We start from the raw sequence: 26,135 nt of genomic DNA, 5'->3' as shown, positions 1-26,135 counted from the left end.
GGCTCGCCCAGAGAAACCCGCGCTCCTCAACCCGGGGAGTGGGACTTCGACTCAGCCTCCGCACCAAAATCTCGCCGAGCAAAACGCATCTGCGCTGCGCCGCCGGCACCCGGGGGCTCTTCCGAGCCCGAGCGGTGTTAGGGACCGGGTCCCCGCTCCCCGCGGCGAGCGGCGTAAATCTGGAGTCGGCCTGGGCTTAATCTGGATTCAGCTCCGACTCTGACCCCCGGCCGCCAGAGATGAATGCGCCCTTTCGCCTGGTCTTTATTCCAGACCCTTACTCGTAAGGGTAGCTCCCATTAAATCCAGGAAACTGCTCCCTGGAATAAAGTGGCAGGAGCAAGGGTCGCAGGGCCAGGCCCCGGGGTTTATAAAGAAATCATTCACTCCTGCTTTCCAGTTGTCGCAGAGCGAGCCTGAAAATATTTGTTTATATATGGAAATACTTGGGGAAAAAAAAAAAAAGAGAAATAAGGAGAGCCGGCTGCGGGGCGGGAGTGCTGTCCATATGTGCTGCTCGCAGGGGCTGAGCCCAGTCAGTTTCAAACCCTGCTCCACAGCAAGGAAAACCTTACCGAAGGTCCTTTAGCCAGACCCAGCCTGGGGATTTATTATTACTTTTCTACTTTTTTTTTTTTTTTACTTTTTTTTTTTTAAGTTAGTAATTGAAAACAATGTTAAAACTAGTTAGCGGCTGCAAGCTGAAGGCTGTCTAATAATGTGAGCGAGTGATTTACTGGACTTTAATGTAACGTCGATTATCTTTTAAAACGGACCGGAGGATTTCGAGGCTGGCGCTCTCGTAAGAGGCGAGTTTAAAGCGAACACAAGTCGCCGCTTGGAAACTCGAGCGAGGTGATGTTCCCGGGCTGCGCGGGGTCAGATATTGTGACTGCGGAAAAAAATACGCCTGCAATTTATTTTTATGGTCTGCACAAACGGTATTGTTGCGTATTATTAACTAATTCATAATTATACCCCCATTATTCCGTCGATTCGTTCCCCTCCCCCCCGCCCCCCCTTCCCCCGGTTTTCTCAGGCTTTGAGAATTGAACCACCGCAAAATATTTACAGTCTCAAGTGTTTTTAAATGGGCTTTGTTTGTGTTTTACAGAATAAAAATCTCTATTAGTGTTTAAACAAACACCATGCCAGTCTCTTAAGCCTTCCAGATGTTTGCAATAAAATGTCAGGTTTTGCCTTTGGGACTCGAAATAAAATTTAACTACCTTCACCCTGTAATTATTCTCTTAGCTCTCCCTTCATAAATTTATCTGCTTTCTATCAGGAGAGAGAGAGAAAAAAAAATCCGATTATGCACTTGGACTATAAAAAACAGCCACTACTTTCCCTCCATTTTACCAGGACTTCTCCCCCGCTTGTTTCGGCACCGCAGACCAAGGCGCGTACATTATTCCTGTCTCTCCTTTTTTCGGGGCGGCAGCAGGAGATCAGGCAGAGCAGAAGCGTGTCGGCAGGTTTACTGGGTTTAAGGCAACAAAATGCCCCGCACCCCCGGGCCTGTTTGTGTCACCCACTCCCTCCCCCCAGCCCCATCCCGGCCCCAGTGTTCCCGGAGGGGAGGCGAATCGGGAACTTAAATTGTCCCTGAATTTCCTCCAGCTCCGGGCGTCGCTTCTTCGCAGGCTCTCATCAGACCTGACTGCATTTCGGAGCCTCCCCGTGGAGCTGTTTGGAAATAGGCAATTATGATGAATAACTCAAACAAAGCAGGTTCCCCTCGCAAACAAATGCAAAAGTCCCGGCTAGAGACCCTTCTGCCTTCTCAGCTACTCACTTGGAACAACACGGGCAGGGTTAAAAGCCATGCATTTTGTATTTACCACGCCAACCTGCAGAATAACCCGGAACGATAAGCGGGGCTCTGGACGATCTCTTTCTTCCTTTGCCGCCTACAAACCCCCTTCGCCTGGCTGTCAGCAGGGTCGCGGAGTTTCCGCAGCTTGCAGCTTTCTCCGCTTGCATAAAACCCGCAGGTACCGGGCGCCCCTGGTCTACTCCACGGTCCCGCTGCGCTGCAGACCTCGGGCACAGCGTGGGGGCGCGCCCGCCCGCGACACGCCGCTTCACACCCACGGGCGCCCCGGGACCCACTCCCGGCTGCTCCTGCCGCCCGCTTTTTTAGAAGAGACTTATTCCACACACACACCCACACACACACCCCGCTCCTCCTTGGGGAGAAACCTTCCTCTGCAGATTTTCTCCCCGCCTTGTGCTGAGGACTCTGCCGACAGGTGAATTCGCGTGGCTGCAGCTCTCGGGTGGCGAGAGGCAGGAGGCAGCTTCGCGGAGGGCAGAGGCCGGCCAGCCCGCTGGAGAGCAGCGGTCTCCCCCCCCCAAAAAAACTGCGCTCCTCTGGGATCCTCCGAGCCGGAGAAGGGCGCAGGGGGAAAAAAAAAAAAAATTATTGTCTCGCCAGCCCTGCTCGCCTGCCCACCGCTCGCCACTCGCCACGTTACCTTTCTGATGGCCATATCTGCCCCCTCCCGAGAAGAGGTGGCAAAGCGAGCCGAGGTCGCTCACAGGGGAAGGGGCCGGTGCCGTGGGGAAGGGGGGGGGGGGGGGGGGGGGGGCTGGGCTCCGCCGCCCCCCTTCGCGCTCCCCCGGCCCCATCCACGGCGGGTCGCTGAGGTTCCTCGGGGCCCCCTCTATCCTGCCCCTACCCCCGCTTGCAGGTGGACTCGGGGGTGGTGTTGCCCGGCGGGAAGGGATTGAGGGAGATCTCAAAGCGGTTCTTGGGTCTGGGGTTGTTTGGTTTTGGTGTTTTGGGTTTTTTTTTTTTTTTTTTTTTGTTTTTTTTTTTTTTTTTCTCCCAAGAGATAAATCTCCCTCAAGGGATTTCGGAGATCCAAACTGTTAGGGGACCTCGGAAAGAGCGGGGGAAGGCCGGCAGCGGGCTGTATCTGGGCAAGCCGTGGGACAGGCGCTTTAACCAGGCCGGCTGTCAGAGCCGGGGCACACGGGCCGGTCCCGGGGCACTTCCCCGCCGGGCGACACGCAGCTCCCGGGGCCCGCGGGGCTCAGCCCTGCCCCTCCTGGGCTCAGCGCCGCTTCTGCTCCGAGCCTGGGCCCGGCCGCGGTGCCTCCCCCATCGCCCCACGCGGGGCGCGGCGTGGCCGGAGGGATGCGAGGAGCACCGGGAAGGTCGGGCCCGGGCTAGGCGTGGGGCAGCCCACGGGCGCGTCCCGGCGGGGACATTTTAGCCTAGAAGGTGGCTGTTCTCAGCCTGGCGCTCAGCTCTACTTTGCTGCCGAGAAAGAAGAAGAAATCAGTTCCACGCCGTTAATAAACAACATTTCCACGGCAGTGCGTTGAAAGAGTTACTTCTTCGCAGATTACTGCCGCTATTACAGTTTTGGGTAGATTGAGGGGTTTGAAGTTTGGGGTTTTGTTGTTGTTGAGGTTTTGTTGTTTGGATTTGTTTGTTGGCTTGGGGATTTTTGGTTGGTTGGTTGGTTTTCTGTTTGGTTGGTTGGTTGATTGTTTTTTCCCCCCAGCCCCAATGCAATCCTCGGCTCCTAAACCCGCAGGATTGAGTATGATGAGTGGGGAGATCTGGGGTTTCACGCTACCTTGCAGCCGCCCCAGTTGAGGCTGCCAAACTGGGGGGAGGAACGGGAGATGCCAAACCTGCTTTCACCACTCCCCCCCGGTCCAGGCCGGACCCACCTGGCAGCCACGGTCCCCCCCGTTACTCCCCTTGTCCCCACACCTCTCACACGCCGAAAAAGCGGCGTCCCCCAGAAAACGCTGCGGGTCTTGCACACAATGGTTCTCGTATGGGGCGCCGCAGGCAGACAACCGGCCCCTTGTTACCGACACGGGATCCAAAGTCCGCTTTTCCAGGGAAGAAAGCCGAGCTGCCACAGAATTTCAATGTGTGTTCAGTCAAAAAAAAAAATATATATATATATAAGGGATTTTTTTTTTCTCTTCAAGGCATAGCTCTTTGAACCAAGAGAGGTCTGTGCGCTCCCCTACCTCATACATGATGTGTTACACTGTAAACAACCCCGTTTAAGGCCGATCCTAAAACGCAGAGGACTTTAATGGAACTATTCAAAAGAGCGGTGTCTGCGGGATGTGATCGCTCTGCTATGGAAAACAGGCTTTTATCCCGCCACGCTATCAGCGCTCGGCACCAACACAAAAGCAGGAGAGCACTCCCCGGCCTCCACGACGGGCGATGTACGTGGCACGACGCCGGGAACTTCAAAACCGGTTTACTTCACCCCACGTCAAACACGACTGCTGTGTAAAGCGGGCACGCCAGAAACCCGGTTCCCATCCCCACAAAATGGCCATGATCTGTCGGGCCCTGGCCCGGGCTCCTTTTCTGCATCTCAGACCTCACCCGCTCTTGCTCCGCGCCCGGTCTCGACCCAGATTTATTACTAAGAGAGATTTGGTTAGTTTTTAATACTGTTTTTATTAGTTCCTAGTAATCAAAAAAGCTGCCGGGGACTGGTCTATCTCAGGACGGAATTCTGAGCTGTCCTGGGAGGATTTGCTCCTAGTGCCTGCGGTCCCTCGTTTGCCGTGCGCCCTGCCCGCCTCACAGGGCTTTTGCCCGGCTGGAAGCAAAGGGAGGGCGACGGGCGATGTCGCCGTGGGTCACCCCCTGATCCAGCTGAACCTTTATCCCTCCCTCGGCTCAGCTTTCTTGACTCCCCACAGCCCATCCCGGTAATTCCAGCTAAGACGCGGAAACCCACACAGGCTGCTCCCCCCCCCCCCCCATGCTCCCTCCTCGGTGCTGGCTGCTTTCCTGTCGGGGTCACTTTCTATCACGATATTGCTACTACGGGTGAATTTTATCTTCTCTCTCCACGCCCCGGAGGAGATGTGGCCACGCAGCCGCCATCCCGCGACCCCGGCAGCGTGTGCGATGCTCCCCCCCTGCCCGCAAGGCCTCTCCTTCCCCCCGCGTTCGCCCCCGGCTCGTCGCTGCCGGCGGGGACACGGAGTTACCCGGGGGTCAAGCGAGCGGCGTGTGGCGTCCCCGGAGGAGGAGCCCGAGGGCCGAGCCTGCAGCCCACCCCCGGGGAGCAGAGAGCCCACTCCCCAGCACTTTCAGGGCCGGGGCCGTGAGGCCGGGCACCGGACCCGGCGGTCGCAGCGATGCCAGAGCGGGGGCCGGCGGAGGGGTCGGGGGACCGGTGGGGGGTCGGGGGCCGGTGGGGGGTCGGGGGGCCGGTGGGGGGTCGGGGACCATCGGAGGGCGGCGGGAGGGGGACGCCAGAGCTGCGGGGCGCCGGCCGGCCTGCCCAGCCCGCCGCGGGGGACCCCCTCGCCCTCTCCCGCAATGCCGCCTCTCAGGCTCTCGCAGAGCAATGGGGGGGGGGGGGGGGTGGGGGGTGGGGGGTGCTAGGGCTACGCAGCTGCCAGCTCCCGTCCACAGGGGCCGAACCGCAGGGACATCCCCGCAGCAGGGTAGAGCGGAGCCCCCCAGCCGGCCGGGGCCAGGGCAGGCAGCCCGGCAGCGCTCCCCGAGCCTGCCCGGGGTGGGCGCCGCAAGCGGGGGGGTTTCGGGCGAAACCGGGCGCTGGTGGCTCACAGGAGGCGGCTCTCGCCTGGCGCGGCCGGATGGCTGCGGTGGAGCTCGGGGGGGAGCTGGGGGGGGGGGGGGGGGGGGGGGGCTGGCTGCCGAGAGGACAGCCGCTCGCCCACGGGAGAAGGGGCAACAGAGCAAATGTAGAGCGGGATGTGTGGCAGCTCAGCACAGACCGGGGCGCCGAGTGGCTTCGTCTCCTCGGTGGTGAGCAGCCAGCGAGGGAGGGAGACCCGTTGCAGGGCTCGGGCGGGTGTTCAGCCGCCTGCACCCAGCGGTTCCTTCACGCGTGGGTGGCGGGCGGCTAAATGGGTACTGCTGGCTTTGGGCTTCAGTCAGGCGGGACCAGCAATGACGAGAGCGGCCGCACAGCAACCAGACAAAGCCAGCCTGTGCCACACTGCAGCCGCGCTCGGGGAATAGGGGTTCTGCCCTTGAAAAACAAAAACACAATAGCAATTAAGCTCTCATCTGAGTATGACTGCTTGTTTGGCAGAGACTGACCGGAACCTGGAGGCTTTCCCCTCGCCAGCGCTCACATTTGCCCCCGTTTCCCTCCTTCCCCATCGGTGTGAGAGGCGTCCCGCCCTGGGAGAACTCTCCAGCGACCGGGACGAGCCTCGGGCTGTGGGTGCCCCCAAATCCCCAGGACGTGAGGGGAGGGGTATGCGCATGGGGGGCAAGTGTGGCCTCTTTTAAAATATTAGGGCCGAGCAATAGCCTCAGAGTCAAAAACGTCCCCGTAGCAATCCTGATTGGAAGATTTTTTTTCTTTACAGATGTCTCGTTGCAGATCGGTCCAATTGTTAAGATCCTCCTGTGCCTTAACAATCCTGCTCTGCCGCATTTGCTCGCTCTGTGTTGATGTGGTTTCTCCTCTTGCCTTCCAGGATTATAAAAATCTCTCCCTCTCCCTTCCTCTCTTTTCCCTCTAAAGCCGGGTTTCAGAAGAATGTTGGCTTAACCTCCTCATCTGCTGCTTTCTTTCCCCGGTGATGGCAAATTCGGCGTCATTTGTGGACTTGCCCAATGCAAACATTGCATTAAGAAGTATTTCAAGGCATTTTACTGTTGCTCTGCAGTCCTTTGATGTGGTCTATAGGCATCAATTGTCGATGTCTCCCTGCGACTCCTCGGTGTCAGCATCTCGTTTCTGTCGCTTTTTTTCCCCCACCCCCCCCACCCCCACCCCCCACCATTTCTCCCCTTTTACAAATACGGTTTTTGAACGGTCGCGACAGATCCCTCCACCTCACCCGCGGGTCTCTGCGGACCCATTTTCCAGGGCAGGACCACTTCCAGAGGTACCGGGCTGCCCCCTCCCCTGGAGACCACAGATTTCCCCGCCCGCAGCTCCCGACCAGAGGCTGCGGTGGGAGGCGGTCGTGTGCCTGATCTCCTCCTGTCCCCCGCGGGCACCTCGCCTTCCCGCTGGCGTGTGCTGCTCTCCCCGCACCCCTGCCCACCCGCGCCCAGGCTGCGGGGTTCCCCGCGGGGGGAGGCAGCGAGCGGCCCCGCACCGCGCAGGGGAGCAGGGGGCTGCGGCACCGCCGGGCCCATCGCCCCCGGGGCCGCCCGGGCGGCGACACGCCAGCCCACGCGTGGACCCAGCCTGCGGGGAGGTGTCTGCCATGCGCTGCTCGGGCGCTTTCGCCAGCGACCGGAGGCTGGAGCCGTCTCGCCCCTTGGCAGCAACGGGATAGAAACCAGGTCTTCGTGGTGCCGATGGCTCGCGTGGGTCCAGGCAGCCTTGCACCGAAACGCTGATCGCCCGCGGCTGCTGTGGGTCCGTCTCCACCCGCGACAAGGGGGAAGGGCGCATCCTCCGCGCACCCCGAGTGGGGAGCCCTCAGGAGCGGCAGAAGCAGAGCCCGGGCCCAACTCCCTCCAGCACGGGCACCCGAGGGGACAGGCTCTGGAAACATCTCCACGGGGTCACGACGTGGTCCCGAGAGAGCCGCTTCACGCTCTGCGTGCGCTATAGGGATGACCCTACTCGGCGCCTTCGGGATGGAAAAGCCAAGCAGTGTCCTCGCTTGCCCAGCAAGAAAATCACCCGCGTTCAACGCCTGGTTCAACATAACCCACGCTGGGGACACGGCGCTGTTTGTTTTGCAGTGGGCGAGTGACGGGGTCGGTGTTTCCCGGGTCCGTCCACCGTCGTTTCCCTCCCCACCCACCCTCTGTGATTTTCCTTAGCAAAATAAAATCCCGACTTTCGCACGGCTTGGTCTCTCCCGGCATTAAAGCCCTTAGGCAGGTGGCTGTGGCCCGGTCGGGGGGGGGGGCGGCCCGAGGAGCGCCCCAGGCCCCCCCGGGGGGTGCAGCCGGCAGCCTGCTGCTCCCGTCCACGGGCTCTGAGCGCTGCCTCTGCCATCACCGCGGGCCCGGCGGCCGTGGCCGTGGCCGTGGCCGTGACCGTAGAGACCGGCCTGCCGGCCCCGGCGCCTCCGGGCAGAAGAGAGAGCTGCCCCCCCGCCCCCGGCGAGCGCAGGCACCGGGTCGGCTTGGCTTTGGCAAATAACCACACCGCGCACCCCTGCGCTGGGAGCGCTGCAAGAGGCACGAGGTTCTCGTGGGTTTGTCTGGGGCGACTCATTTTGGGGGGAGTGCCATGCACCAGCCAAAGCAGGGGGCTCCCCCCCCGCGTCTCCCGCCTGCTCTGACGACGAAGCGGGGTCGGGACCTTCTGCCACGCCGCGTTCTGACCCTCGCCAAGTCCCCAGCCGCGCTTTTAACCAGCTCCTGGGCTGCTCGCAACCCGCCGTGTACGCGCCCCTCTCCGTGGCATCGCGCCCCTCCGCCAGCTCGGGGCAGGCGCAGGGAAGGGAAGGTCCCCTCGCACCCCCCCAGCCCCATGTGCACTGGCAGAGACTTTTCTCTTGCGAACGAGCCGGGATGCAAAACTCGCCTCGAGCAGATGTTCCGGCGGCCAGGCTCGTTCGGAGCGAAAGCCGCGGCCCTCCCCGCAGCCTCATGCCTGCGCTCCCGGCGCTCGCACTCGCCCCCCTCTCCGCGCCCTCCACGCGCTGGCCCATGACCTCATCCCCGGCATGTTTGCCATTACGCTCCGAGTTAACCAACTTTTTTTTTTTTTCTTTTTTTTTTTTTTTCTTTTTTTTTTTTTTTTTAAATTTAAAAAATATAAATTGCTGCTTTGTGAGATCAAAGTAACGATTTCTGGTGCATCTGGAAACTGGAGGAAAAAACTAGACCAGCAACAGTTGCACAACTTCAAAGTGTTTTTTAACAATGATTTTTCTCCTTCCTCTCCTCCCCAATCTTTCAAGCATCAGATAAAGACAATGGGCTCCGTGGCTGTTTTCCAAAGAAATAACCTGCCTAAAGGGCCGTACAAAATCTCAAGTAGACAGGAAACACCTTACACGGCTTTCTTCTTTCGATCAAATAGAAATAATACGAGACTCGTCTTTCTACTAGCCCCAATCCTGTCGCTACTAAACGGCGTCTGCGAACTGTGCTATAACGCGTAGGGAAACGAGTTTCAGGCTCGGGCCGCCACTAAGGCTTTATTCTTTTATAGAGGCTTCTAACAACCCAGCACATGCCCCGTATAACGCAGCAGCCGAGTGTAACCCAATAACTTGTAGGGAAGGAGCAGAAGGCGGCGGCGAGCAGAAGATTTCCCCCAGCAGACACCCTCGGGCTGACATGGGATACAGAGGACGGAGAGACGCAGGTCCCGGGAGAGGCAGAGAAATGTTTCTTCCGTTTATTATGAGGGATTTGGCTTCCTCGCCCCCCCCCCCCCCGGGCCCCTGAATCCCAAGAAAGTAGAAGAGAGCGGGCGGGGAAACCGCACTCTCCTCAGGACCCTCTCCCCGCCGGGGGTCACGTCTTCGGGAGCTCGGTGGCCCGCAGTGTCATCTCTGGTGTTTCCAAAGAGCAATACCGTGACATTTCCCTGCCCCTCGTGTCCCTTAAGCTCCTGGGTCCTCAGGACGGGACGATGCCCGCAGCAAAATGCCGATGCCGAGAAGGGCGAGCCCGCAGAGGCGGCGGCTCTAACGGCTCCGACCCTGCACTCCTGACCCTCTGCCCCCCCCGCACTTGTCCCTTTTGCCCCCTTAACGACTTCAGGACCGTGCCTTTGAACTTGGAGCGGAGCAGAAGAAATCCCCATGGGCTGGGGTGGTTTCCTGCGAAAGGGAAAAAGCCGATCGCGACTTTTCATCGTCAGGAGACGTATCGGGAGCTTCGCGAAGCCTTTAAAGTGAATCGACAGGAGTATAGAAGCAGAGAGGGAGAAGGAATCTCCCAGAGAGCCGCGGAGGAGAAATCGCAGCGCTCTGCTCTCTGCTCGGGAAAACAAGAGTAGCTCCGAACCTCTCCTCCGGCACCGAAAAAGGTCGAGTTGGGTCACCCGGAGCGAAAAAGCCGTTCCCGACCGGGGCAGGGGCTTTGGGCCTTTCGCATCAGGGCTGCCCCCCCCGGGCCGCTCCTTCCCCCTCCCAGCGCCTGTCTCACCCGTGGCGGAGCTGCGCGGTGCTCAGCCTCCCCCGCCAGCCCGGGGGGGGCCCCGGCCAAGGCCCCGGCGGCAGCGGCGACACGGCCGGGTGACACCGTCCTCCCTCCGCCCTGACACCGGCCACGCGGGTCGGCCCGTGCCGTGGAGGTTTTCGTCACCCGCTTTGGTTGCAGCTGCATCTTCTCTGTTGTTTGCATTGGGTTTCCCCCCGCCCCCCCCCCCCCCCCCCCCCCCCCCCCCCAACACACACTCCGTTTTGATTTTTCAACACGCGGCTCGGGCGGACGCCGTCTAGCCGGTGTTATGCGATTAATCCTCTTTGCTGCTGCAAACATTTCCAGGCTCCCCATCCCCTCTTTAGGTTTCACGACCGATCCTCGGCGACTGGGTTTCCAGATTTGCGCGGCGCGGCTCATAAGCGATGCTTCAAAGGCCGCCTTTTCGTTTTAACCTCGGCACTGGAAAACGATTTAGCAAACGCTTCCCCCGCCCCGAGAGACAGACACGGCGCACAAGCCCCAAAGCCTCGCTGGAGAGAAGACACCTCGGCGGCACCCCATGAATCGTGGGGTCCCATCAGCTCTCGGGGTGTTTCCCTGCCAAAGCGGAGGCTCTCGGCTTTGCAGTACAGTCTCCTTACGGTTCGCGGCCGTAAACCCGAGCTGAGTTGCAACAAGAGCTCGACCCTCCCGCCTTCCCGCACTCGGTGCAAATAATCATCGTAAAGGGCTCCAGAGCAAACGTTTCGAGGTCGGGATCCCCGCAGCTGCAGAGCTTTCCTCCTCCACAGTTTCCCGGCTAAACGCCGAGGGGCTCGTCCTTTCGGAGAGCACCTTTCCTTCAGCGCATTGCCATTTCCCAAACTACGGCTGCCTAGAAACAGAGCTGGGTTGGTGGCATTAACTCTTCTCGTCCTCTAACCGTGATCCCAAATTTCGAAATTGCTCATCTCCCGTTTGCAACGGCAGCTACATCACAGAAACGGGGGAAATGCAAGGGAGGAAACTATTTCAGAAATCAGCTCATGTTTATTTATGGCGGGAAAAAAAAAAAAAAAAAAAACAACACCCAAAAAACCCCAACACAAAACTACCAACAAACAACAATAAACCGGCAACCGATTTCAAACGCGCCTAGACCAGCGTTATCTCTTTTCACACAAGACAGGGGCTGACACCTCGTTTACACGCCGGCGCGGCTCGGGAGCTTTTTACGGGTCTGTGTTCGCGTATTTAAATACAAATACATTTCCTTCAAAGAAGACCTCGGAATTTTGACGGCTGTGATTGGGTCTTGGTTTGGGGGCCTTAGCTGTTCAGGAAGGAGACGAGTCTTTCTTTGTCTCATTACTCAAATAAGAACGAATTCAGGGTGGGGGGGTGGGAGGCTTGGCTGAAAACCCACCCAAAACAAACTGGTAAAGGACTGGACTTATACTGTATGTGTACTTACTGGTTTGACCTAGGCTGCCTCTCTCAGAAAGCCCAACCCTAAAAGGTAGACAGACGGACAGACAGATGGACAGATCGGTGGGCAGGGACACGGACAGATTTTGCAAGTTAGAAAAGGAGCTAGAGTTCAGCCAGGAAAGGGGTGGCACAGTTCAGAAAGTGGAGTTCACTCAGATTTATTTATTTGTATGGAAGCATTTTGCAGGCACTGCCTCGCACGAAATAAAACCGCATCGACGCTTCCCTGTCAAGTTCAGAGGAGGAAGGAGAACGCGGAGTAAACTCTTCCTGAGCAGCTGAAGATAAAAATCACACTCGAGACAGGATGGCCTGGCAGCTCAGACACAGCACAAAGCGGGGTCACAACCAGGGGCTACATCACTCATACTCACCCCCTCTGCCTTGCCAGCGGGCCGCGTGGAGACCAGAGATAACACTTTTGGATGCCTTCAAGCAGAAACCAGGCACGGACACGGCAGCCTAACGCTCCCACACACACGCACGCACACACACGCTCACACAGCGACACACGCGGCGTGAAAGGCAGGCGAGCCCCTTGGGTGCAGGCTCCGAGCTGGGATGAGTTTCGGGAGCGGCGCGGGGAGCCCTCGCAGCCCCCGGGCTCGCCCGGGGCCGGGAGAAGGGGAACATCTGGGGGGAGCCGGCGGCGTGATTTCGTGCCGGCCGCGGGGTTCTCAAAACGCCCCCCCGGGCGGGGAACCCGGCTCCCCCCGGGCGGTGGGGAGCGGCAGCGGGGCCGGCCTGCCGGCTCGGGGGCGGCCGCAGCTGCCTGGCGCCTTCCCCGCCTGCCCACGGCCTTCACCCCCGCGGGGAACGCCCGCGCGGCGTGCCGAAACTCGCGTGTGAGCGGGCCCTGCCTGCGCCCACGCCCCGCAGGTCTCCCGGCCTCGCACGCAGCCTCTTTTTATCAGCGGCTTTACACCTCCTCTCTCTCTCTCTCTCCCCCTTCCCCTTTACATATATATATATAAAATTATATATATATGTATATATATATATATATTTTTTTTTTCCCCACACAGGAGCTTAACTCCTATTCTGGCGCTGTTTGCCATAACAATTGATGGCTCCGTGCTTAGCCTGTTTTCAGCAACACCAATAACGATTTTCCAGGGCATTTTAAACTTAAGGTTAGACTCGCTTCCTCGGAATCCGCTTTAAAGTGCATTTGCCCGCAACTTAGTTTAATCCCTCTGCCCAAACAGATCTCCCAAACCACCCTATACCACTGAAGTCTTAGAATGTGGAAGGAGTCAAATACGTATAAATATGCCTTTCGCGGCTCAAAGCTGCCCAGCTCGCAAGAATTAGGGGGAAAAAACTAAACCATATGTGTACAACGCCACATTCCCTATTGGACTATAAGATAAAGAGCTTTGCAGCATCGATTCAATGGAAGTCATTAAAAAGAAAGCCCAGGAAGATTATATCCGTATTTGGGAGGCAAATGCTCACTTAGAAAATTTATTTCGGACGCAGCAACTCGTGGGGAAAGTTTGCGAGGCACAAGGCGGATCGCTGATGTAGGCGCCTCAGTAGCCTGATATAAAAGAGGCAGAAAAGCTACTCGGCGGGGCTGACCCCTGGGACTCCGGGAGAAGCCGGGAGCGGACACGTCCCGCCCGGGGGTGAGCCCCAGGAGGGGCAGGGGGGGGAGAAACCGGCCGCCCCAAGGTGCAGGAGCGATGGGCAACCCGCTTTCGGCACCGCGGGCTCCAGCGCCCGGAGCTTCTGCTGAAATTGCGGGGAGATCGGCGGGGCTCCCCAGGCTTTGCCGAGAGAAGAATAAAAAAGATCAGCGGGGTTCGGCTACGGCAACGAACGCCGTACCCTGCACGGAACGGTGCCGGGCGCTCAAGGCTTCGTGTTTCGAGACGTATCAACTCTCTAATTGTTCTCTAGTTGATTTTCTCCCCGCAATTGGTTTTCGTCGTGGGGAAGTTGCTGCAATTTTCCCCGCTGAGATGCTTGAAAAGAGCCAGCGCTGCAGTCCGCCGCTGCTGCTCCCCCCCCTCCCTCCCCCACGCACGTTGTCTTTGGGGTATATTCACGTGAACCTGGAGTAAGAACCTCTCGTTCATCCCAAAGAGCTCAAGCTGAGAGGAATGTTACATGACGGGGTGCTCTGTAACTCGCAGATTTATTCACTGCCTCTGCAAAACACGCTCGCTTTGGCCGAAATATGATGAAGGCAATCGTTGCCTTGCTTCAAGCCCCCCACCCGAAAGCCCCTGGATGGGGACACGGACGCGTGTAGTTCTGCCCACCCACGAATCCGGGGCCGGAGTGGGACGGCAGAGGCGAAAGGGCTCCGGGCTGGCCCCTCTCCTCCATCACCTCTCCCGCCACGCCGGGGCTCGGAGCCTTGTAACGCCCCGGCCCCGCGGAGGAGAGGAGATGCAGGGCCACGCGAGGTTTAGCATCGCATTGCAAGCCTGAAAGAGGCTCAAGGGTGGGGTACGCGGCCAGGGTCGGGCGTGGCTTTCCAAACCCCAGGTCTCTGCTTTTGTTTCGAAGGCACATTGAGCTACTAGCCCCAGCAGAGGGAACGAACGAAGCCGAGAGGAAAAGCTCTGGTCCCGGAGCTCGTACCGCAACAAAAGGCGGCGGGTGTCTCTCTCTGCCGACACATTCATCCTGTCCTCACCGCAATCAGCAGCATCAGGTGTATTTTGCCCTGTCGATCCTATTGCCCTCTCTTGCAAACAAGAGTTGCCCTCTCTTGCAAACAAAGGTTTCCCGGGCAGGGTAGCACGCTTCTCCCTCTCCCCCCCCACGTCACGGAGGAGATGGCTGGGGCCAATCTGCGGCCCGTCTCGTGTTTTGCGTGTTTAGGGAAGCAGGGAGGGCTTAGCAAATAACTCTCGCTAATCTCGATCTGATCGTGCCTGCACAGTCCCCTCTCCCGTATGCTTTCAAAACCACTCGGCCGCTGAAATCACCCCCAGCCTCCGGCTTGCTTGAGGGAAAACGCGGGGGAATAATCGTCGGGAGAGGGGCTGGAGTCACCCTTGTTTTCTCTTCAGGGCTCCACTACCCCCAGGGTGGGGCAGGGTCTGCCCCGTTTTCTGATCTGAGGTCTACGGGATGGCCTTGGGTGCTGGGGCTCTGCTCCGTGCAGTAAGCAAGCATCGTCCCGGAGGGAGGGAGGGAGGGAGGGAGGGAGGGAGGGAGGGAGGGAGGGAGAGGACCAGGCGCTCGGACAGCCGACACGCATCTTGAGCGCCAACACGCCTCCCGTTTGTTTTTTTTTTTGACGTCTGGGAGGGCTCGGTGGGTGCCCAGAGGCCGCGGGGGAGCCCGGGGACGCAGCCCCAGCGCCCCGCGCGGAGCCGTGCCACGGAGCTGACGGAAGATCCCCCGTACTCACCCCGCAAACAACGGGCTGAGCCGGGCTCCCTCCCCCTGGGGACTAGTTTGACTCGGGAAGGCTGAGCCGCGTCTCCTCGGCCCCGTGGAGCCCATCGCCCACCCCCTCGCCCCGGACGGAGCAGCGGGACACGGGGGAAAGCAGCCCCCGGCTCCGTGGGCCTTTCGGAGCGGGGCTGGGGTGGGGGGGTGGGCGCGGCTCTGCCCTCCCCGCCGCTGCCCCCTGGTGCCCGCCGCCCCGCACTGCGCCCCCCGCCCACGGGGGGAAGGCTCCTTCCCACCCGCGGAGGCTGAGCCACTCTCCCCACCGCTGCTTAACTCCCGTGACACTTTCCCCGGCAAACCCGTTTGCTTCACTGGCTGCTGTTTTCGCGGCGTGAGGGGGGGGGAGCCCTGCGACACCGGCAGGCAGGGGCATTATGCCCTAGAGACACCCGGCAGCAGAGCAAGGGCCAAGCGAGCAGAGGGACCAGGTCCTTAAAAAAAAAAAAAAAAAAAAAAACAACCAACCAACCAAACAAAAAAAAACCCAAAAAAACAAAACAAAACAAAAAAACCCAAAACCAAACAACCCAAACCGTTTACTACTCTGGAAATTTAGTAATTATTTTTCCCCTCCCTGCAGTGGTATTACCCTTCTTTTGATATCAGATCCTTGCCAGAGGCCTTCGCTTTCAGGCTGCTGGGAGGAGACAGATTAAGGAGCTGCAGTAAAGACTGCAGTGTAAATTTATTATTTCGGGACATTTTCAGGCATTTTTTTGCAGCAGAACAAAAAGTATCAAGTTTGAAAGCGATAGCCTACAGGTTTCTGCAAAGCACACAGCTTTGACGCTTTATTGGATCCGTTATTTATTACACTGGATTGAACTGTCTGTCCTCCAGCACATTTCACTATTTATTCATGCCACAAGCACTGCTAATAGAGCATCTCAGGAAGAAATACTGCAACCCTGCACCAAGTGAGGGAATCTTCAGCTAGAAGGCTCAAAATGCTTAGCAAATATTAGCTTAGCCTCCCACTACACCTGTGCAATGAAGTCTCCTACATCTCATTTTATAGCAAAGGAAACTGAGGCAAAGCACAGTTAAGCAACTTGCTCAAAGGCCTGAAAGAAATAGAATGTAAAACATATTTTTAGATTTTCTTTGCTTAACCAAGGAGAAAGACTCTTCTGAAGAAATACTACTAAGGGGACAGAAAATTGTAAGGCAGACAACAAAGACCCAAATTAGATAAAAAAAAAAAAAAAAAGACGACCAAAATGGCCTTGCTGATGCACATTTTGTTGTTTTCTGTAAAGCTGTAGCAAAACATTCTACGAAGTTGATGGGAAATCTTCTCTATTTAATTCTCAGCTGCTGATCCTCAACTGAATATACATTACACTTTTTTAAAAAAAAAAAACTAAAGAGAACTAACAACCCCCTCCCAACCTTCCAGCATCCATTAAATCTTCTCAGGCCACCCAAAGATCTCCCTTGACAACCCACTCATCATCTACTGAAACATCCTCATAAACCACAAAGACGACATTCACACTTCAGCTAATCCATCTCCTTAAAGGCAAGCAGAGAGTAGAGTCAAGCCCTTTGAGTCACGACTGCTGGCTCGTCGAAGGAGAAAAGCGAAGTTCCTATTCCTGCCAGCAAGTGATGCTGGCAAGCAAAATGGATTAAAACAGCAGTGATGCTCAACACCTCAATTTTGCTGTTACTTTATACGGGTATATCGTAACTCTGAAGTGTATTTTAACAGCACTGTTTCTCTGTTGGAATTAAGCCCATTAGAAATAAGCCCCCTGCAAAAGCACATTTAATCTCTGCTGGAGACAGAACAACCTGCTCCCACAGAGAAGTCAGCAACACACCTGAATCCAAGATCTTTAGAATCCCAGCACATCCCTGAAAATGATACTTTCCCAACAGGTCACACCAACACTGTGCAACCTGCAGCCTTCATGCAGCCCACACCGTAAATTCATCCACTTCACAGCTTCATGTTGCTGAACATAAACGAGGATTGTCACAGTTTGGGATCAGCTGTCTCAACAGCAGCAGTAATCCTCTCCCAACCAATGTTTTGCCAAGGTTCATCGAGGTTCTTCTGCCTTGTGTGTCAATGCACGTGCCTAGCGAACACGCTAGCTCTAAGAGATGGGTTTAGTCCTTCACATCCAGTGCATTCAGCCTGTGACTAGACAGTAATTGCAGTGCTTCCTGAGAAGTGTTCTTCACGTGCTTTCTGTGCATCAAGACTATAGTCAACCCGTGGTCCTTTGAGATGCCTTGTCCACATGGATTCCACATAAGGACAGGAATGTATGACCAGATTCTTTTTAAAAAGATGCAGCCACTGAAGCCCAGCATTCACTCTGCACACCTTGCTTCCTGTTGCAAGCAAAAAAGCATAACCTGTATTTAAGAGCAAGAATTTCAGGAGTAACTTTCTGATCAGAACAGATGGAATGCAAGGATACACAGCATGTGGATATCAAGTCTTGAAGAACCAGAGCTACTGTAAGGTAAACGCCTACCCTTTTTCCCCCTTGAATATTCACACAACTTCAATTCTGGGGGTTTGCAAGCCCTTGTGTAAGTAACAAAGTTGTTAAGGGTTGCCTAAAAAGAATGGATGTCACACTGCTACTCAGTTTACATTTGGCCCCAAAGCCTAAATAAAAAACTGCACTTTTTTCCCATTCTTGCTGTAGAAACATCTGCCAGACAGGCCATGAAGGAATAAATGTGGGCAGAGAGAGCTCCAATCCACTCAGAAAGATCTTTCTTGGCTTGAGTACTCAACAGTCACTTATTGAGATCTTTGTTATTCATTCAGCGAACACCACAAAGAGAGTCTTGAAATACATTTGAACAACTGTTTCCAGCCACAATCAAAAGTCAGCCTCACAACATTCAACGCACAAGATTTTACTTTACTCCGAGAGGCATGTGGTTTAGGGAATAGCGTTCTTTAGGGAAGCCTGAGACTACCTATACCAGAAACTCTGTGTAATGTCACAGAGTAGCCTTGTTTTGCTAAGTTTCATCTGTATTTAGCTTAACAATGTGTTTCTATAAATTCTGGGGCATCAGGAAAGATGTTTTCACCAAAGACAGAAACACTGAATGTGTGTTCTTTGCTAAGAGAAGGTTCATCGATTTTATCAGCATGTGACCATCATTTCATGTTGATGGATGACAATGAAGTCACACCAACAATGAAGACATGCCTTGGAAATCAGACTTATTGGAGAGTCCCAGATCCAACAGCATGTGGGACAAGTGACACTGTCTATGCTGGATCTTGCCTGTGCTTTGTATGGCCTGAGACCCCCACCTGCACTGTAAGCATCTTGTCTCATAATGGTTTAGGACAGCAAGAGAGATCTGACACCACCTTGCTCTTCCATAAGCTGCTGCTTCCCATCTGTAAGGGTTAATCCGTTAACCCTTCATATCGAGACTCACACTGTCTTTACACTGATTGCACTGAAGAAGCAGATGGCTTACTTCACTCCATCATCACGTAGAGCCGTGTGACTTCTCATGTCAGCCATATGAATGAGCCTATGACCACGCTATCATACCCAGGCTTTTACAAGCAAGCTGTTACTACCAAACATTCAATAACTTGTAAAGATTTCAGTGCTAGAACTCTTGTCCCAACATTTTATTTTGCAGATACACCAAATACAGCACATCTGGAACTGATTGAGCCTTCTGGTGTGGTTGTTTGCCGTTCCTGTCTCACAGCCACGTTGGAGTGCTGAGAGCACGACAGCGCAACAGACATTAAGCTCAGTGCTTAGTTTCACATCCACAGGCAGCACGAGATCACTCAAGTAGTGGATAATCTCATCTTCAGTCATGGTGTTCTGTGACAGCAATTTACCACAGTAGCAAAATATCTTCCCAGATGTTAAACTGTTTATTGTAAGTGGGCATATGTGCTCATCCCTTAGTGCAGGAGCCTGGCATTTAGTTTTCTATAAAATAGTTGTGAAACCAAAGCTGCTGCCTAAAAGCAAAATCATCAGTGAATCTTCCATTTGCATAATAATGTGGGACTGTTGCAGGTAGAATGATTTTTCATCAGCACAAAACAAAATAAATACTTTTCTGTCAAAGCTTTCACAGTATGACCATTAGCACAACCAACAAAACCGACAGAAAAGACAGTGGAAATCAGCACAGAATCTTTTGTGACAATAAAGAGAGTTTTTCATTACTTCAGCTGTCCTCTGGTCACCAAAGGACTATGTGATAGAAAGCTCGGTTGGAAATTCAAAGTTTAACAAAAGTCTTCTCCCACAACCTTGTGACTTAAAAAAACCAAACAAAAACACAAAAGCTTTAATTGGATCAAAGAATGTCACATAAGATCACAGTTTTGCTACAGCATTTTTCCTGAAACTGGCTCATGCAAGTAGTGAAGTCCCACAATGTAAGGGACTTCTGAAATGATGAGAGGAGATGCCTGCATCCTTCCAAGACTTTTGACTACACAGTAAAGTGACATTTTTCTAGCGGCCATTATTGCCATGTTTACCCACAAAAGAAGGAAAAGATCAAATAATTTAAAGGAAATTAGACAGTCCAATATAGCAGAAAGAGGGAGTTTGTTTTCTTAGCAAGAACAAATAACATCTTCCCTGAACAGAAAACCTTTTCCAGTAGACCCCCTATGCTAGCATGCTAGACTCTCTGTGAAGCAATCAGTCATAAACAAACAGGTAGGGAGCATCCAGTAACTCAAACATAGAGGCAGGAGTACAGGTGAAAGATCTATCGACCTGAACATAAATCTAACGAAGCTGGACCACTGAGAGAGCATGCTCAATAGATTCAAGACTCAAACCCAGCTGGGTCTATATCGTTGCTATTAGCAGAACCACACACAGACTCTCACTGAGTTTTCTCATGATCCTCGAGCCATACGGATAAGTAGAACATGCATCAGAGAAGTAATGAAAAATATGAATGAGTCATTTGGAACAGATCTCTGGCTCTTCCTGATCCTTCAGCAGCTACTGAAATTGGTATTATAGCTTATCAAAACCAACCTGTTTTGGGAAATCGTCTAAGGACTTTGGATCTGAGGATTAGATTTGGCTTTGGCTAGTGGTTTCCAAACAGATTTCTGCTGACACAATCATTTAGCAAACTGTGGAGACCAGAAATGTTAAAGTTTTATGATATAGTACAGTCCTCAACGAGTCAGATACAGAGTTCCTACATAAGCTGACACAAAGGCTTTCATCAGCAGTATTTACTGCTGTGCTGCTGTCAGGATCACGATGGCCCTAAGTATAAGAAAACATTTGCTCTGATAGCCTACAGTCCCAAAACGTTTAGATGCACGTCAGTCCCAAAGGATCCCATTTCACTGTCCTTTCCTTAAACTTTCAGCTCACTCGTACGAATTCCCTAATCTTGAACTGCAGCAACCATAATCCTGCAAAGGAGTTTTGCTGGAATGGTTTGTAGATAAATGCACACTGAATCACAGCTATGCACAAGGCCTTCTGAAGAACCTGAGAACACAGATCATGGTGTTTGAAAACTAAGTATACTTCAACTGCATTTTTAAGAGTTACAAACAATTTCTAGTAAAATGTACAATATACATACGCTCCAGTTATTTGAGGCAGGGATGTATGTAGATACTGGAGCAGTGCCAGAGTTACATTATGAGTCCAAACATCATCTGGAGTCCCTGTTGAAGAAAACACTGTTCCTGAATCTAAAATTCCCAGTAAGTTCTGTGCTCCAAATAATTCTGTGCTCCAAATTTGGAGCGCAGAACTGAGACTCACTCTCAACATCTTCTGGTAAGTGACAAGATGACTTCCTAAGAAGCATTGGCTGTAAAGGTGTATATCTCAAATGTAGGAATGTTTCAGTTAGATCTTGGTAAGTTATTCGCTGTGGAGTTGATGTTCATCTCTAAAGGTAAGTGAATCTCTTCAGTTACCTGGAGATTCTAGGTCTGATACTGCAGATCCCAACCACTACATATGTAGTTCCCATGCACTGAACATACTGGGACGGGAAAGGAGGATGTTTCAAGACTAAGACACAAATTACTGCACGTATTTGAGGAAAAGGATTGCTGAAGAAAAGGAAGCAGAAACAAAGAGCAACACAGCAAGGGGTAAGGATACCTCTGCACCCTTCAACTAGGAAAGATGCAAATTGGATCTCTTTCCCATCCAGTCCTGGACGAGCACCTTACAATGACTTCCACAGCACCACAGGGCATTTCCACGCTAGCATGGCAGTTGGGAGTTGGGATCAGGAGTGTGCTTCTGCAGAAACTCCCCCGTGTCCCCACTAACGGCACTTCAGCAAGCATCACAGGTAAGTGTCAGGGAACATGAACTGGATGAAACCAAACATGAAAATGTGTCTCAGAAATGCACCTACTGCACTCCACATGTAAACCAGCAGTAGTAAATCCCTGGCACACCGTATTAGACTTTGTGTGAAACAAATCCTTCTGAAACACATATTATCAAGCCTTCTCCAACAACTGTTCTCTAAAAAGCTGCTTTAACTCATCTGCACTACTTTGATAAAGTAAACACTGCCTCAGCACACCATCTAGAATGGGTGCTTACAAAAATGTTCTGAAAGGAAACAGGGAGGTAAAAGAGCAAAGAGATCGGAGTAGCTTGGTATCAAACAATTTTTACTGATAGCAGTGAGCAGATGTTGCTTCAAGCTCAGCTTCTGTCTGCCAAAGTCTTCCCAGATGCCAAGAAAATGGCTCAAGGAATGCAGAGAGGCAGACAGGCTTGGTCCAGCTAGACTCTTAATGTGAATGCCAAGATAGTTAACTTCCCAGAAAAGCCACGCTCTAAGAAAACTGAAATAGGCAGGAGATACCTGCAAACATCTATATTACGGTTGTCTCCTGTCAGGGAACTCTAATGATCATGGTCGTTAGTGGAATTGGGATTATTTCACTAGGCAGGCACAGCTTTTATTTTGAGAATTCCTCCACAGAAGCTACTAAAATAAAAGGGCTAAATCAACAGTCAGTAGAAGAACATACTCATTTTACACAAGTTTCACTTTACTGAAGGAGAAAAAGCAGGCATATTTCCCTACTTGAAGGGCAGGCAAGTGAGATTTGTTTGACTGATAGGGGAAAGGGAAGGGGAAAACTCCAGTTGATTCTTTAATTAAAAAGAGAGAAATCAGTAAATTTGATTTAAACACTGCTAAATATGTGATGTATTAAACCCCTACCCCAAAGAAGGAGCTCTTTTGAAGCTTTTCTTTCTGCTTTACTTATGTGATTTTCTGAAAAACCAAACCAAACCAAACCAAACCAAACAAACCACCCCAAAACCAAAAACTAACAGTTTTGGAAAGACTGCTCAGAACAGTTTGTGTAACAAGCTAGAATTGCCTGTTGATGTTGTCCCCTCCCCTGCTTTTTAAAATAAATTGTATTGAAGACTCGTGAATACTGCTATTTTCTTCTCACTGCAAAGGAGGAGTGTTGAATGTGAACCCTGTATGTTAGGTGATATGAGTATCAGAAGTATAAAGACAGCTTTGCTAGGAACAAGTAGAAACTAGATGCATTAGTGTTAAAGATTTCCAGTATCTCCATGAGCACTGCATTAGCTTCGCTTAAGGAATCCATTGTGGGTCCTTTGTAGAAACCAACCCATGTTAAAAAGTGTCACAGCAAACACTTTATGGCAACTCAGCAAGCAGCAGTAACTGTGTGTCTTACTTTTCTATTGTAGTTCCCATGCAGAGTAATGTAGCTGCTAAACACTGACAGGAGTTTTGTAAAACTACCTAAATATGCACAGTTATGACTGTGCCCTTTCTTAATCTCCTACAGTTAATTTGAAACCAGGGACTATTTTTGAATACACTTATTTCCAGAGGACATTACCCTGGACCTGTCTACACCAAGTTTGGTTTCCCACCATTCTGTCTCCATCCACCATCCACTCTGTTCCTCTAAGTCTTGACTAACTTTAGAAACTCTGTCATCATCAAGTTCTTGCACAGTAGTTCTCTTCTTCAGATTCCTAACAAATAAATACAAGTCTCAGTAACGATCTGTAGACAGCCAGTCCTCAACTTCTTGTTTTGCAAAATTAAGTAATTCTATCTGAATCACCTCACTATGATAATTAACTAAATAGCTTTTTTTTTTTTAAAAAAAAAAAAACCACAAACCTGCACTACACAGAAAACACGCCCCCCCCCCCAGTTTTACTAACTCAGTCATGTAAGACTGCAGTCCTTCATGACAAATGCCATAGGCATGTAATGGTTATGAGCTGCTGGGATACAGGATGAACTCAATTTACATTACAGTACAGCAATTTCAAACTCAGCACCATTAAGTGCAATGATACACTTACATACGCTGGCACAGGACCAGTAGGGCTTTCATTACCTTTTAACATGTATTACTGCTCCCTCTTCAGAAGAGGGTGTTTCCTTTTGGCAATTCCCCTTTGCCACACGTCTCCCAGCAAATGCCATGGTCCATGGGTCCCAGTCTGTGGGTCTTGTGAGGCCTAAGATCAGCACAGGCTAATACCATTCTTCCATCACTGAGCTTTTGGAGGCTCAGTAGTGAAAGGTCATAAAGATCTATTTATTCCCATTTTGGCTTTGACTTCAGCACAATTTTCTAAACAAGTAATTTTGTAAATTTTACAGAAAGTTTTCTGATTTCTCAACCTGAGGTTTCTTACACACAGGGTTGCACCTTTTCTAAAGGAATCCTAGACTTAAGGCTGAACTGAAAATCCTGGAGCTCCTTGCTAAACCGATCAGCAGGTGGAATGGGAGCAGCTGAAGCACGTTGCTTCTCACTGAAGTGCATTAAGACCTGAACCAGCAGGATGGCACAGGTGGCAGAAGTAAAATTCAAGTCCACTCTCTGGATTCTTTGGAGTGACTATCAAAGAGGCCGTCTAGCACAGTAGTCACAGTGAGTTTTAGAGTATGGATATCCGTATCCATAAGACACACAGACTCTCTTCACACAAACTAGACGCAGATACAAAATCACACTGAGTTTGAAGATGCGACAGGGAGAAGTAGTAAGTTCTCTCTTCATCAGCCTGAGCATTTTGATCTGCAATCTTATGTTTTTATGCTCGTTATCCAAGAACACATTCAACCACCATATCAAAGCTGAATAGCCACCAATGGGACGAGTTGTCCATCTCCAACATGATCACACGCACAGCTAAGGATGTTCTTGGGAAGATTACAGACCTTTCTGCTAGATTCTGATTGCCTTGCCTATACCTCAGCTTCTTGCAGTGGTCAATGGTAAAAACCGAAACCCCACTGGGGCAATCTCATATTCTGCTTTTGAGGGATTTTTTAACAAATTGTGATTGCTTTGCCTTTCCTCTCTGACTATTCAGACAAAGCTTAATGCTGGTCCCACTGGAAATACCCGGCTTCATGCACACTTTTTAATGAAAATGTTCTACTTGGATTTTCCAGGAGAAGTTTTTGTTTCAAACCAAAATGAAGATACAAATAACAAAATGTCTGTCCCAAGAAACAAAAGTCCTTGTAACCACTCAGCAGTTTCTACTGAAATCCCACCAATCTTCTTATTTCTTGATAAATGGGGGCAGCCAAATCTTTGGCTTTTTGTGCTCCATCCTCTAAAACCTTTATCAGGTGGGATTTGTCTTCCTGGAGTTTCTTGATTTCCTTCCTGATAGGTGCAAATTTTTGAATAACTGACTCTGCTACCACCATTTTGTAGTGAGCAGTGTCAAGACCAGCAGACTGGTGCAGCACTTCTTTGATGCTAAGCCCCGTTACTGCAGCATGAATGGACACCAGATTGGAGACACCAGGGCGACTGGCTGGGTCGTAGGTCACCTCAGAGGTAAAGTCAGTCACTGCTTTGCGGAATTTCAGCACTATTTCATCAGGGCTGTCTGCTATGTTAATAGTAGCTAACTTCTGTGGGTCTGACTTGGACATCTTCACTGTTGGATCTCTGAGGGATTTTATTTTCTTTGTTTTGCCTTAAAAAAAAAAAAGGGAATAATTATGAACACACATAGACAATGGTTTCTTATGACAATTGCCAAGAACACTGTAGCAGCATGACAAAGTTCTCTGTTTATCCTTGCTTAAAAATGAGTTGTGAGTATGCTCCTATTTAGTCCTTATGCCCTCTGTGTCCTTCTAACCCACCTTTCTCCCATAAACTAAAAGAAAGCCTGCTCCATTTCTCCCCTCTTCACTAAGCAGAAACTTCTGAGACACTTCTGAATAGTTTCTGTGGCTACATGCCAATTTTCCCCCAAAACTCTCTCCTCCCTTGTATTCCTGGCACTGGGGACAAGTTACCTAGAAAGCCTGGACTGCACACTACTGAAAGGTTCTGTAACAGTGAAGAAACAGGTTGAATCCACTGGTAAAAAAGAATCCCAGAACAGTTAATCTCCTTACTTTGGGAAACTCCTCCACTCAAAATCTCTTGGTAATTCTCCTAATTATCAATACAGTTATTAAAAGTTCCCTAACTGAGCACTAACCAGCTCTGTTAGAGGGAAAATACTGTTCAGATAAGAGAGGTGTGAGTATTGTACAAACTACTAACATATATACACGTACGTGAAACCAAAGTAGCATTAGGGGAATATTGCAAAGTATTGTCTTTAACCCAAACTGTTTCAGTCTTTCACCAAGTAACACCATTCATGGACTACACAAAGTATCACTAATCTAGAAAGTACTCACATCAATTGTTTTTAGACACCTAATAACAGCCAACTAAACTATCTGTGTACTCCTCCTAGATGGCCTATGTACTCAGTGGAAGGATAAGTCTTCTTCCAGGGTACAGTTCAGACTGCCCCTGAAAGTGCTCTGTTCTGAATCATCTTTTGGAAAAGTCTGTCTCTTTTTTGTGAATTTGAAGGAGTCCAGGTAATCTAACTGCCTACAGCTAGCAAGTTTGAATAGGTTCCTAACTCCTCCTTTCATTTGGGATCTTTCATTGGTTTGCATATACTTTTAAACTTATGAAGGTATGTTTTTTATGTGAAAAGTTTTGGGTTTCTGTTTTTGGTAGGCGTTGGGGTTTTTTTTGTTTGTTTTGTTTTGTTTTTTTTCTGTTTTTTTTCCCAAATTGAGCTTTTTATTTCCTGAGAAACAGTCTCACCTGCATCATAGGCTATGTTCAGCTCCTCATTACAGTGCTTAGTAT

At 51.8% G+C, this 26,135-nt stretch overlaps 1 protein-coding gene across 2 annotated transcripts in view; it reads right to left on the bottom strand.

The window, feature by feature from the left end:
• Positions 1-16,948: 16,948 nt before the first annotated feature.
• The window catches only part of WARS2 (tryptophanyl tRNA synthetase 2, mitochondrial), a 50,051-nt gene continuing 40,864 nt past the window's right edge, over positions 16,949-26,135 (bottom strand). Inside the window, exons 6-7 of one of the 2 annotated variants that reach the window (XM_042788789.1) lie at positions 23,337-24,945; positions 16,949-17,293 (exon numbers count right to left, since the gene is read on the bottom strand). In XM_042788789.1, the coding sequence (XP_042644723.1) occupies positions 24,497-24,945 (449 nt within the window). In that variant the 3' untranslated portion in view covers positions 16,949-17,293; positions 23,337-24,496. Of the gene's footprint in view, positions 17,294-18,560; positions 24,946-26,135 lie in introns of those variants that run through there. The other variant, XM_032995652.2, reaches the window with a different exon arrangement.

Source organism: Tyto alba, unplaced genomic scaffold (assembly GCF_018691265.1).
Source record: "Tyto alba isolate M040663 unplaced genomic scaffold, T.alba_DEE_v4.0 Super-Scaffold_14, whole genome shotgun sequence".
Classification (NCBI taxonomy): Eukaryota; Metazoa; Chordata; class Aves; order Strigiformes; family Tytonidae; genus Tyto; species Tyto alba.
Note: the sequence above shows the minus strand (reverse complement) of the source record. Positions and strands in the feature narration are given on the sequence as shown.